At 46.1% G+C, this 13441-nt stretch overlaps 1 protein-coding gene across 1 annotated transcript in view; it reads left to right on the top strand.

Annotated features, from left to right (window-relative positions):
* LOC111142867 (notch 2) overlaps window positions 1–13441 on the top strand; it is a 172449-nt gene that overhangs the window by 149152 nt on the left and 9856 nt on the right. Inside the window, exons 23-33 of the mRNA XM_022496239.1 lie at window positions 61–297; window positions 2852–2964; window positions 3915–4420; window positions 5741–6088; window positions 6821–6963; window positions 7162–7372; window positions 7805–7901; window positions 9315–9483; window positions 10383–10684; window positions 11440–11587; window positions 12226–12323. Of these exons, the coding sequence (XP_022351947.1) occupies window positions 61–297; window positions 2852–2964; window positions 3915–4420; window positions 5741–6088; window positions 6821–6963; window positions 7162–7372; window positions 7805–7901; window positions 9315–9483; window positions 10383–10684; window positions 11440–11587; window positions 12226–12323 (2372 nt within the window). The remainder of the gene's footprint in view (window positions 1–60; window positions 298–2851; window positions 2965–3914; window positions 4421–5740; window positions 6089–6820; window positions 6964–7161; window positions 7373–7804; window positions 7902–9314; window positions 9484–10382; window positions 10685–11439; window positions 11588–12225; window positions 12324–13441) is intronic.

Genomic DNA, 13441 nt, shown 5'->3' with positions numbered 1-13441 from the left:
GCTGGAAAGCAGTGTTCCAAAGAATGTCATCATTCTCTGTATCTTCTCTCTTTTCTCCAGGCCTGCTTTGTGAAGAGAACATTGATGACTGTGCCGGGGGTCCCCACTGCCTTAATGGTGGTCAGTGTGTGGACAGGATCGGGGGCTACAGTTGTCGCTGCCTGCCGGGCTTTGCCGGAGAGCGGTGTGAGGGGGACATCAACGAGTGCCTCTCAAACCCCTGCAGCTCTGAGGGCAGCCTGGACTGCATCCAGCTAACCAATGACTACCTGTGTGTCTGCCACAACGCCTTCACTGGTGAGAGTCTCTCCAGCACCGCCAGCACTCTACCTCGGAGGGGCTTTGAGTGAGGAAATTTGAGTGAAGGACGTATGTCACCTACTGGACCCAAAGTAGCTTTTTTCTTACATAGGAAAAACTAGGCCAGCTTAGTTCAGAGGCACAGTTTTTCCTCAGGTCTGTGCTTCATGGATGTTAGAGTCTACCTCTGCCTTTTTTGTTTTTCCTGAGGTGCTTTTTCTTTTGTTATATACTGATGATATCATACTAGAGCAGAAATGCAAAAAAAGAAATAGAATGCTGGGAGTGGTTGAGCAAAATAACACCTTTTAATTGGGGCAAAATACACATAACAATGTGTACCATCTTAACCATTTTTTTAAAAGATTTTACTTATTTATTTGACAGAGAGAGATCACTAGTAGGCAGAGAGAGAGAGGAGGAAGCAGGCTCCCTGCCGAGCAGAGAGCCTGATGCAGGCCTCGATCCCAGGACCCTGAGACCATGACCTGAGCCAAAGGCAGAGGCTTAAGCCACCCAGCACCCCCATCTTAACCATTTTTAAGTGTACAGTTCAGTGGTATTAAATATGTTCACGTTGCTGTGCTGCCAACACCAAATTCATCCACAGAACTCTTTCATCTGAGGAAAATAATGTCTTGTGTTCAGAAACTATGCATCTGCTCTGGCTTCATCACCCTGTCTCCTTTGGCATGTAATAACCTGGGTTACCGGTAGTCACTGCCCCTTCTCTCCATGTCTGGAACCCAGAGATGATTAGGATCTTCTAGGTCACCTAAGAGGAATAGGTCTGAATTGGGATGTGTTTAAGCAAAACCAATTCATGAGGGTATGTACTGGAAAGCTGCAGGTGTATTACCTGCACAGCTAAGAGTTGGCTGTGCTCCCATTCTCTTCTCAAGCTTCTTTATCTTCACAGAGCATAAAGATGACCAAGTCCTGTCTCAGAATGGGCGCTTGTCATAGGCACTTATTAGTTATTTCTGAAGATGGGCAGCTTGGCGACTTTGGGGGACTACAATATGTCTAACAGTGGCAGTGTCATCAGATAACCAGAAGTCTGCCTGGCATTTCTGGAGTCGTTCCAGACTTTATGCTATAGTAGTATTCCTTGGGAGTCAGGTGATAGGCTACAGAAGTCTCCTGAGTACTAATTTGGCAAGTTGGATTCAGCTGTATTGTGAGCCCATCTCTAGACCTCCTTCCTTCCAATTTTAAAGAGGTGTTACCTTTAAGAACTTTGGTAATTTATGAAGAATGGGAAGTATTTTGCACTGTGGAAGATGCCTGGATGCGATATCAAAAACAGTCCATTATGAACAATTGCCCCTTTTGGGGCAATTCTGGACACACAGAGTGTGAACAGTCTGTCTGGCAGCCTCATGTTGGCCATGAGGTTCTTGGGAAGCCAGAGAAGCAAACCAGGCTGCTGTTTCTTTCATTGCCTCTGAGGCTTCCTTTTTCTGGAAACCCTGACAAGCACTTACAAAGAAAGAGAGAAAGAGATGAAGGAAGGATTGAAGACAACCTTGAATTTGGGTCCCACCACCAGGAAGGAGTAGTGATGCATTGTCCGCACTTGTGATTGAAAAGAATCCCTTGAGCTCACTGGGTGTAATTATTGTGGGATGCGGTTGCTGAGATGGACATTGAGGGGCCATCTGTCCCTGAGCTCCATGTTCATGTGACGGCTGCTCTTGGTTAGTGGCTACTGCTGTGATTTGAAGAGGCAGGCACATGTAACCCTTGCCTCTTAATCCGGACTGGCCAAAACTATGACTATTTTAATTTCCTTTTGAAAACCCCTCTTTTCTTTGTCCATGGCTGTGGGCCAGACGGGACCCATCTCCTGCCATTTGGGGGAGGCACCAGCTGTGTCTCCAGGTCTTCCCCTAGGTTCCAACTGCTTACTTTACTTTATCATGCAGCAGTGACCTCGAGATGCCTTCTGTTTTAGAACTGTCTCTAGAGGAAATTAACTCTGGAAAAAACTCAGCTCTCTTTTAAAGCAGTGCCGATCAGATTACAAAATGGCTAGAAAATGATTGAAAAGAGATGTTACAGATAAAAATTCTCTGTAAGCTACAAATCACCACTTGGATGTGTTGGCCCGGTGTAGCCTCTCCTGTGAAGTTGACAGTTTTAACAAAATGCACTGAATGGTTTTGGTAAATGTTTCTTTGGGTTTATGAAAGCTGAAGTATTTTCAAAGAAAATTAAAAAGCTGAGGTGTCCTTTTCTTTTTCTTCTCTTTTTGTCAGATTAGAGTGATTTTTCACATCCCTGTCCACCCTGTTTTGTGAGTCTGTTGGGGATGTGTGCTACATATACTTACTGTGTGGGCAAGACAGATGAGGGTATTGGCCTGAGCCAGTGGTGGTCCAATTAGTGTTTTCCTCATCTTCTCATGTTCCCTTGGGCTTAGGACTCAGCTCACAACTCTTGCCCCATCCCTCACCATTTGGCTAGCTCCCGTCCCAACAGCACTCTGTTCAGTAACTGCAGTTACTACTCCTCCCTTTTAAAACTCCTTTCTATCTTCTGCTTTAAGGTCGTCACTGTGAAACTTTCATTGATGTGTGTCCCCAGATGCCTTGCCTGAATGGGGGGACTTGTGCTGTGGCCAGCAACATGCCTGATGGTTTCATTTGTCGTTGTCCCCCGGTAAGTGCCATGTAGTCTATTTAAGGGATATGCTCTCTTTCACACAATCTGGACGAAGCTGAGATTGAACCTGATTTTTCCACACTCCATCTGGAACTTCTTGGTGTGGAGATTGATTAATTTTAGCTCCTTCACAAAAAAGTGCTGGGGTTTCCCATTTAAAGCTGTTAAGATACTCCCAGAAAGAGTAAGCTCCCTGTTCTATGACTCTCAGTCTTTAGAAGCACTAAGAGAAATCCACGGGAAGTAGTGGAATATTCCCTTGAAAACAAGACTAGTGTCTGTGGCTTCTGGGTTTGCCAGAGGGTAGTCTTGCCTCCCAGATTGGGGCAGAGTTGGTTGGAAATGCTACTCTGCTTATACTCCTTAGCAGGGACTATTTGGGAGCAAGCCGCTTATTATACTAGAAGGAAGCCTGTTTTAGCCATTTGGTGTGAAAACTCTTTGTCCTCTGCCAGGGGCTAAAACCTCCCTAAAACAGAGATCACTCTGTGTGAGGACATAGTGAAGGAAGACCTGTGCAGTAACTTTGGTCTGGCTGAGCAGGAAGTATAAGAATAAAATGACACAGAAAGCTTATTAGATGCTCCAGACTCCTGAAATAACGTCTCTCTCCCCTACCCCGAAACCCATTATATAAATGGTCTAAAGACAGCTAGGGAAGTTGCTTATAGATACAGTGTTATCTGAGTTTTATCCCACCTATGACCTATGGATTTAATTTCTAGAAGTGAGCTCTTAAAGTAAACGAATTCTGCGTTCATCCCATGGAATCTTCATCTCTGACCTTAGGTCACCTTGAAGAGGCTTCCTCCTAGAACATGGTGCAGGAGGCTACGTGGAGGGATCTTAGCCATGTGTCTAATCTTTATTGTCTAGAGGTATGGCAGAGAAGGGACTGGGAGGAAAAATGAGGCCCGCTATCCTCATTTGTTCACTGATTTCCACAGGGATTCTCTGGGGCAAGATGCCAGAGCAGCTGCGGACAAGTGAAGTGCAGGAGAGGAGAGCAGTGTGTGCACACGGCTTCAGGACCCCGCTGCTTCTGCCCCAACCCCCAGGACTGTGAATCAGGCTGTGCCAGTAGTCCCTGCCAACATGGGGGTAGCTGCTATCCTCAGCGCCAGCCTCCTTACTACTCTTGCCAGTGTTCTCCACCATTCTGGGGCAGCCACTGTGAACTTTACATGGCCCCCACCAGCACCCCTCCTGCCACCTGCCTGAGCCAGTACTGTGCCGACAAAGCTCGGGACGGCGTCTGCGATGAAGCCTGCAACAGCCATGCCTGCCAGTGGGATGGGGGTGACTGTTCCCTGACCATGGAGAACCCCTGGGCCAACTGCTCTTCCCCACTACCCTGCTGGGATTACATCAACAACCAGTGTGATGAGCTGTGTAACACAGCCGAGTGCCTTTTTGACAATTTTGAATGCCAGGGGAGCAGCAAGACATGCAAGTAAGAGTCCAGGGTCCCCAGAAGCTGAGAAGGCTATCACTAACACACCTCAGTTCCTTGTTCTTGCTCCTAACCACTCCAGGGCTTCAGCCCAGGCTGCCTCTGCTGTTCAGACTGGTGCCCTGAGACCCTCTTCCTGGTGTCAGCCTTGCCCCGCCGCACGCTGCCCTGTGCTCCCCCTTGCTGACAGAGGTCCAGGAATGCTCATGCACAGCCACCCTCTCTCTGCCTCTCTCTGCCTTCTCACCTGCTGCTCTCACGACCTCCTAGGGGAAATAAGTTTTGGAAGTGGTGTTACCCATTCCCAGGCAGCCTCTCACAAAATCTGCCTGCAGGATGAATGAAAAGGTCTGTACCTCTCTCTGTTTACCCCATCCCTTTCTTTTAGACAGGGTTTCCCCATCTAGATTTATCAGGAAGCATAAGCCAGATCAGGCTACTTAACCCTCGTAGTCGTTACTATGGCAGTTACAAGGTGCTTTATGGTTAAATAACAACTTTCCTTTTAGCTCTTGCATTTAATTTAACCTCAGTGAGCTTTCAACAATCTTATGAGGCATAATTACTGTCAATGGTCTTTCACAGGTGAGGGAACTGAGACGTGGGAGGTTGGAGAACTTGCCAGAGCACATACAATTACTGTCGACTCCGAAAGTCAATGAGCCAGTGTGGCAAGTTGTACCAGTGGCATAACTCTGAAGGGGTGGGAGTGGGGAGGAGAGGGAGATGAAATGATTTGTGCAGCATTTGGATTTGGAGACTCAATTTCCTGTTCCCAGTATTTGAAAGAGACTCTATGTGCTCTGGCACAGATTTAAATCTGGTCCCGTGTATGGCATGCACCTCTCTGCACCTGCCTTCCAGAGCTCAGATTCAGTCTTGTTTGGGAAGGAAATGAGCCATACTGACATGATCCTCTGTAGAGCCCTGATGGTTCAGTTCCTGGAGGCACCTTTTACTTCCAGAAGCTCACTGTTAACTCACTAGGATAGTGGATTAAAAAAAGAGAGGAAGCGTGTACCGCTTGATTTTTGTTTCAGGGGTGCGGCTTTGCTTACAAATCTGACTTAAGATCACCAGCTGCCTGGGGGGCTGTGAGCCCTGCGGCATAGGGAGCAGCACAGTGTTTTTTCTCCGTGGGGAGCACTAGATGATGTGTACTCTGTGCTGTCGGGGATAGGAGATACGGCAAAGGGACCTGATCGGGGCCACAGGAGATAGGTGGGGAAAGCCACAGTAGTTCCAAGTAGAAAACCAAGTCCTGCGGCAGTCTATTCTGAATTGTTTGCTTGTTCTCTCCCGCTTCTGCCTCCTGCCTAGGTATGACAAATACTGTGCAGACCACTTCAAAGACAACCACTGTGACCAGGGATGCAACAGTGAGGAGTGTGGCTGGGACGGGCTGGACTGTGCTGCTGACCGGCCAGAGAACCTGGCAGAGGGGACCCTGGTTATAGTGGTGCTCATGCCCCCGGAGCAGCTGCTCCAGGACGCCCGCAGCTTCTTGAGGGCGCTGGGTACCCTGCTCCATACCAACCTGCACATTAAACGGGACTCGCAGGGGGCACTCATGGTCTACCCCTACTATGGTGAGAAGTCGGCTGCCATGAAGAAGCAGAGGATGACTCGCAGGTCCCTTCCTGATGATCAAGAACAGGAGGTAGCTGGGTAGGTGTTTGGTTTCTAGACCCCTTAAAGCTTACTTCTTAACTTCTTAAAGTTTATAAAGCTAAGTACTTTGATACACAGAGGTTATAAGTGAACCTGTAAAAATGCAGAGCTCAGAGAAGTGGAACAGCCCACCAAGCAAGACAAACCCATTTGCCAGTATGTGTGTTTAAGAGTAAAGGTTTGCCTTTGTCCTGGTATCCTGAGAGGTGCATTGGAGCAAGCAGAAGGCAGGATGTCAGGGAGGCCTCCTCAAATGCCAGAATCCGTAACCCTTTGCCAGGGTTGCCTCAGATCCCTTCAGTACTACTCTTCTTCTGTAATAATCATTGCCTTCTATTCATAAAAGTCTTTATAATCATCTTAAATTGTGTCTTTGCACCCCACTTTTTGTTGGTATATCCCACAATTCTAGCTAGCTAGGGTCCAGATGCAGAGACAAAGGAGAATGAGGACCAGCTTTACCCACTTTCCTCACTTGGTCTTGTGTTGCCTCAGTCAGAAGGCACAGACTCAGCCAGGCCAAGGAAGGTGAGACAGAGTCCAAGTGGAAATTAGTGGGTAGGATCTGAAGGGACAGGATCTTAGTTTCTAAGATCTTTCAAGGAAGCCTCACAGAGCTGGAGAGCCCAGTGCTGAAGGTGAGGAAGGAATGCTCATGTAATCCTTTTTAACTTCGCTATTTAACTGACACCTTTCTGTTTTCTCACCATTTCCCTTGGCATCCCACAGCTCTAAGGTATTTCTGGAAATTGACAACCGCCAGTGTGTTCAAGATTCAGACCAGTGTTTCAAGAACACAGATGCAGCAGCAGCTCTTCTGGCTTCTCATGCCATCCAGGGGACCCTGTCCTACCCTCTTGTGTCTGTCGTCAGTGAGTAGCACTGGTGTTAAGGGGAAACTTTGGGGCAGGGGAGGCGTTACTTGGGGGCAGGGAGAAAAGGGCACACTTTTCAATGTGCAGCTCTGTTTTTCAGGCCTGGTGATGTCAATCAATCCATGCCTTCTAAATGAATTTATACTAATATTGAGAGGTTTATTCAGCACTTTCCTTGTCCCTCTGCACTTCCAGGTGAATCTCTGACTACAGAACGCACTCAGCTTCTGTATCTACTTGCTGTGGCTGTTGTCATTATCCTGTTTATTATCCTGCTGGGAGTAATCATGGCGAAACGAAAGCGTAAGCATGGCTCCCTCTGGCTGCCTGAAGGTTTTACCCTTCGCCGAGACTCCAGCAATCACAAGCGTCGTGAGCCAGTGGGACAGGATGCTGTGGGGCTGAAGTAAGATGGTTTATCAGCAAACTACTATTGACAGTAGTAAAAAGCAGGGATAGATCAGAAAGGAGATCTTGTTGAATTATTATTTTAAATTTCAAGCTCTGGCGATACCACGTTATCACACTTGACCATGATTCTGAATTCCTGCTGAGTGACGATGAAATAGTAGAGTCTGGATGCTTCTGTTCAGTACATATTTAAGTGGCACTGTTCATCTTCTTTGTAGAGGCACACTTTTTTTGTAAGCTCTTGATCCATGGGAAAGGAAAGGACTTTTACTCAGGCAATGGGACATAAAATACTACCCACCCTTTCTGGGCCACAGCCCCTGAAAATCTTTGAGGATAGCCATAGAAAAAGTATTAAAAACCACTATATTAGTTTACGATATAACCTCTGCTCTTGTTTTTTCCCTTCTTAATTTTGTCCTGTCAGAAATCTCTCTGTGCAAGTCTCAGAGGCTAACCTTATTGGTTCTGGAACAAGTGAACATTGGGTTGATGATGAAGGGCCCCAGCCAAAGAAAGCCAAGGTAAGCTGGCCATGGTAGAACGACCATTGTCAGGCACTATCATAATATCACACTTCATATTTCTGTCTTTTGGTATCTGGAGTGTCCCAAATGGGAGAATAGGGTGGTAGTCTTTATATGCTGCCCAGGCAATGGCTAACCCCGGTTGTCCTGAAAGGTAAAAATTGTTAGGTCATCAATGGCCTTGGGTTTCCTCCATATGTGTTTCAGTAAGAACTCTTTAAAAATAATAAAACAAACATGCCTTCTTCCTTCAGAATCATGCTGATGGTAGCCAAATAAAGACTGATGTGTATTAAAACTTTCTTCCTTTTTGGCTAGATCTCTCTCTTATCCTCTCTGGATATTCCTTCTAGAAAGGAAGTTGTAGATACACAGAAGAAGAAAGGCAGTGACCATTGAATTTGAAGGTTCTGCATCTTGAATCCAGAAAATTAAAACCATATAGAAGTAAGAGGTAGATCAGGCTGAAGCTGATATAAAAAAGGAGACCATCCATCCATACCTGTACGTGGCTGGGATATGCATATATCCATGATATTCTAAAGCGGCTTGAAGATATGCATGCTTGAGGAATACAGGGATGCAGTACTGGATGACGGCAATAACATTGCTTTAGTTATAATCAGAACTGGATTCGGATCCCAAACTCTGCTACTTGGTAGCTAGAAAATTACTTAACTTCTTTGTACCTGATTGTCATTATCTGTAAAATAGGGAGTTGTGAAGATAAAATACGGCAATACATGTAAAGTGCCCTACCTATTTTCTATCACATAGTAAATATTCAATAACGGGTAACTGCTTTTTAAATTAGTATAGTAATTATTGCCGAACAAGTATATCCCTGGTGCTTGCTATGTGCTGGGCACTGTGTTAGGTACAGGGAAGTGGTGTTGACTAAGGCTTATTTCCTGTTCTCATGAACCTTACTCTCTAGTGGTAGAGACTGCCATGTAATGCCTTGTAAGCACTTAACACAATAGTTAAGTAGAGGTAAGCAGAGAGTGCTTTTTGGGACCCACCAGAGGAATTAAAGTCCAATTCTATATGAAGGGTAGGTAAGAGTTAGACAAAGACATGGCAGACAGCAGGGTCAACACAGGCAAAAGTCCAGAAGCAAGGAAATGCTGCTTTGGGGATCTGTAGATAGCATATTTGGTAGGTGAAATAGATGGCATATTAAGGCTGAAGCCTGGAGTTTAGGATGGGGAAGTTGAGAAAGTTGTATGGATGGTGCAGAAGAGGGTGACAGGACCCATCTCCTGGGAGCATCAGGAAGCCCGTGTGGATGATGCCCTGGAGGGTGGAATAGAAGGAAAGAGAAATGAGTAGAAGACTCTGGACTAGATCCTTGTCCACAGTTCCTAATGGTGGGCCAGGTCAACAAGGAGCACTGTTTTCCCTTGTCAGGCTGAAGATGAGGCTTTGCTCTCAGAGGAAGATGATGCCATCGATCGACGTCCATGGACACAGCAGCACCTTGAGGCTGCAGATATCCGCAGGACACCATCGCTGGCGCTCACTCCTCCACAGGCGGAGCAGGAGGTGGACGTGCTAGACGTGAATGTCCGTGGCCCAGGTCAGCAGCCGCAAGCCTCCCCCTTTCCATCTGCCATGCCTGCCCTTGGTTCTGGGTTGTGCCTGTGTCTGCTCCACTTGGTGCTATGCCCCCTGCTGATTGCACAGATGAAATCAGCATGAGGAAATGAATGCTTAGGGAACACAGGCATGCAGAAATCATAAACCTGTGTGAGAAGAATGGAAAGTTTCACATTGCCTCATGTACAGCATGCTTGGGAATAAATAGGCTGGTTATATGGGAAATATTTTAGTAGTTTAGAAAAGTAACATCCCAGGGGCGCCTGGGTGGCTCAATGGGTTAAAGCTTCTGTCTTCAGCTCAGCTCATGATCCCAGGGTCCTGGGATCGAGCCCCGCATTGGGCTCTCTGCTCAGCGGGGAGCCTTGCTTCCACCTCTCTTTCTCTCTCTCTCTCTTTTCCTCTCTCCCCCTCTCTCTCCGCCTGCCTGTCTGCCTACGTGTGATCTCTGCCTGTCAAATAAATAAATAAAATCTTAAAAAGAAAAAAATAGAAAAGTAATATCCCAAAGCAGAAGGATAGAAAATTAGTTGTTGATACCTTAGTGCATACCATTCTGTTAACACTGGACATTTTAAAATGTGGCCCAGTTTAAAATAACATAGCACTTAGGAATTTAAACACAAAGACTTGTTTAACTTAGAGGAGAGCCCTAACTTAAAAAGACTCTTACTTTCCCATTACTCTTCACAGAAAGGACGTTATCAGAGGAAAAGTAGGTGGCAGATATAAAACTAATTGCCAGTTACCATGGGAAGCCTAGGGATTTTTTTCCTCCACAAGAATAACATTCAGATGGACTGTTCCAACAGTTGGGCTAATTGAACATTAATGTCTTTCTCCCCCTTGAATACTTTTTGGGAAATTCCTTTCTTATAGATGGGTGCACCCCACTGATGCTGGCTTCTCTCCGAGGAGGCAGCTCAGATATGAGCGATGAAGATGAAGATGGAGAGGACTCTTCTGCCAACATCATCACAGACTTGGTCTACCAAGGTGCCAGCCTGCAGGCCCAGACAGACCGGACCGGTGAGATGGCGCTGCACCTTGCAGCCCGCTACTCAAGGGCTGATGCTGCCAAGCGTCTCCTGGATGCAGGTGCAGACGCCAACGCGCAGGACAACATGGGCCGCTGCCCTCTCCATGCTGCAGTGGCAGCTGACGCCCAGGGGGTCTTCCAGGTGAAGAACAGGACTAGGGCTGATTCCCTGTGGGTCCATAATGTTTCCTCTTTGCTAAGGCACTGAATATCTGATTATATTCCTTCAAAAATTCTTTGAGAGAATAGAGTGGGTGGTGGAGTCCTGCTTGTTGGGCAGAAGAGCAGGGAAAGAATGGCCCCAAGCTAACCTAATTCTAACAGCCAGATAGCGAAAGAGCCAACAGCAGATTACACCAGTTTCTAATTTTTAATCATTGTCCTTTTTGATGTGCCTAAATGCCTCCCAGGTGAATAGATCAGAGGGGAGAGGTACCTGTTATGATGCTTTTGACTAGTATCAGCTTCTCCCTGTAGATTTATCTGGCCATATGGACTTCCAGCTGCTCCTTGGTGGTTTTCTTGATGTGAATTTCCAGTGTATTCCTTGTTGCCCTTTTATTTTACCCTTGTAAGGAAACTGGAAGCATTCTAGTTCATCTTAAACTAGACACCATAATTGAGGTTGTATTTTCCCACATCCCTCCTTTCTTTAGAACGTAGAAGACAACACTTTGCATGAGCCATTGTCCCTTGAGCACTCATTTGTTCGTTCATTCATTCATTCATTCAGTATTTATTGAGTATGATAGAGTCTTGGACACAAAGATAACAAGCATTCCCTGCCCTCCAGGATCTCACAGCATAGTGTCAGCTCTGTTGCTCTTGTTTCTTCTCTTAGCTTCATTATTTCTTATCTCCAGGTGACTCTCTTTTCTGTACTTTTTCATCTTCTAGATTCTGATCCGCAACCGAGTAACTGATCTGGATGCCAGGATGAATGATGGCACTACACCACTGATCCTGGCTGCCCGCCTAGCTGTGGAGGGAATGGTGGCAGAACTGATCAACTGTCAAGCAGACGTGAACGCAGTGGATGACCATGGTAGGGCCAAGAGGCGGGGAGTCAGACTCTTGCCTGCAAAGCATGTCTCTGAGGGGAAAATCATTACACGATTCTTGTAGAATTTCCCAGATTTGAATCCAGCATAGACTCTTTGTTCTTCCTTTCAACATTCTGAGTTCAGAGAACTATGCCAGTGGGAAGTTCACAGGCAAAGATAGGAAGAGATTTCTAGTAAGCATTCTTGGATCTCAAAGCCAGCCTATGAAAGGCTTGCCTTTGTGGGCTCCCAGGCATACCACGCTCAGTATGAGGACTTGTGAACTGACTTCACTAGAGGGCTGTGGACAATATCTTAAATAGACTTTCTGGTGTGTGCTAAGTAGATAGGCTTTTGTCCTCAGTGTGGGATTCTGTCATGGGGAGGATGTGGGTACCATAGACAAATGATCCTTTTACCTACGTGTCTTCTGAAAGCTAGGCAGCTTATATTAAAGTATTTCTAGAACAGAAGAAAAGTAAGGTAATACTTTGGTTTTTTCCCATGGACCTCTAGAGACAACTAGCTCGCTGCTGTCTGGGAAGTTCAAAGTTTCCTCATATAAGTCATGATTCTTTTTTATACTGAGTAGGACATGTCCCTCTACTCTGTCGGCTTACAAAAATGTTTTTCCCTCTAGGAAAATCCGCTCTTCACTGGGCAGCTGCTGTCAATAACGTGGAGGCAACCCTTTTGCTGTTGAAAAACGGAGCCAATCGAGACATGCAAGACAACAAGGTACAGTCTGGGCTCTGAGCTGGAGGGCAGACCTCACAGTGCCTCAGGTTATGAAGCCTTCCCTTTTCTCCCATAGCTCCTCTTGTGATGAATTCAGACAGAGAGGGACACAGGTTGGACAGGAACTGGCTCTGAAGAGCTTGTGGGAGGATATTGGGCTTACCCAGGGAAGTGTCCAGAGTGAGCCCTCTGCCTCCGCAGTAATCAGTCTGAAGCAGGCCGTCCGATAAATAATGTCATCGTAGCCTTCTCTGCCTTTCTCTTCTTTGACATTGCTCTTTCTCCTCTTCTCTTTTTGTCTCATGCCCACTTCCTTTTTTCTTGTTCATTTCCATTTTCTTTGCTGTGGCTCTTGTTTTCTGTTCTTGGACACCACAGGTGTTTTCCTGTTTGCTTTTCTTCCTCTGAGTCTTAGGTCATGTTTCCCCGTCTCTTGCTCGTCTTATCTTTTGTATTTCCTCTTTTCCCTTATTTTAATTCTTTCTTGAACATGTTTAGTTTCCTTTTGCTTTTGCTTTCCCTTTTTTTCCCACTTTAGGTTCTTCCCCTCCTACCTTTCTTATTTCTAACTCCTTATCCTCTTAGAACCCTATTTTGGTAAGCTCAGTGTTCTTTTAACTAAATCTCTGGCTCAGGGGCATGCTTTATTTCCCATATTCCCAACTAAGGAGACATCACCCTCAATGAGGCAGTATTGCTTCTTGGAGAAGGATAAAATAATCTTACTCTTTTTACGTATAAAGCCACAGATATCCAGTCAGTACACAGGCGGAAAGACATTTTATCTGTGGTATTAAAATTTCATACAGGGGAGGGAGGAGTCAAGATGGCGGAGAAGTAGCAGGCTGAGACTACTTCAGGTAGCAGGAGATCAGCTAGATAGCTTATCTAAAGATTGCAAACACCTACAAATCCAACGGGAGATCGAAGAGAAGAAGAACAGCAACTCTAGAAACAGAAAATCAACCACTTTCTGAAAGGTAGGACGGGCGGAGAAGTGAATACAAAGCTACGGGAAGATAGACCGCGGGGGGAGGGGCCGGCTCCCGGCAAGCGGCGGAGCAACGGAGCACAAAATCGGGACTTTTAAAAGTCTGTTCCACTGAGGGACATCGCCC

The sequence above is a fragment of the Enhydra lutris genome, unplaced genomic scaffold, assembly GCF_002288905.1.
Source record: "Enhydra lutris kenyoni isolate GAN:26980312 unplaced genomic scaffold, ASM228890v2 scaffoldscaffold9, whole genome shotgun sequence".
NCBI classification, from domain to species: Eukaryota; Metazoa; Chordata; class Mammalia; order Carnivora; family Mustelidae; genus Enhydra; species Enhydra lutris.
The sequence above is the reverse complement of the archived record's forward strand: the minus strand, read 5'-3'. Positions and strand labels throughout refer to the sequence as shown.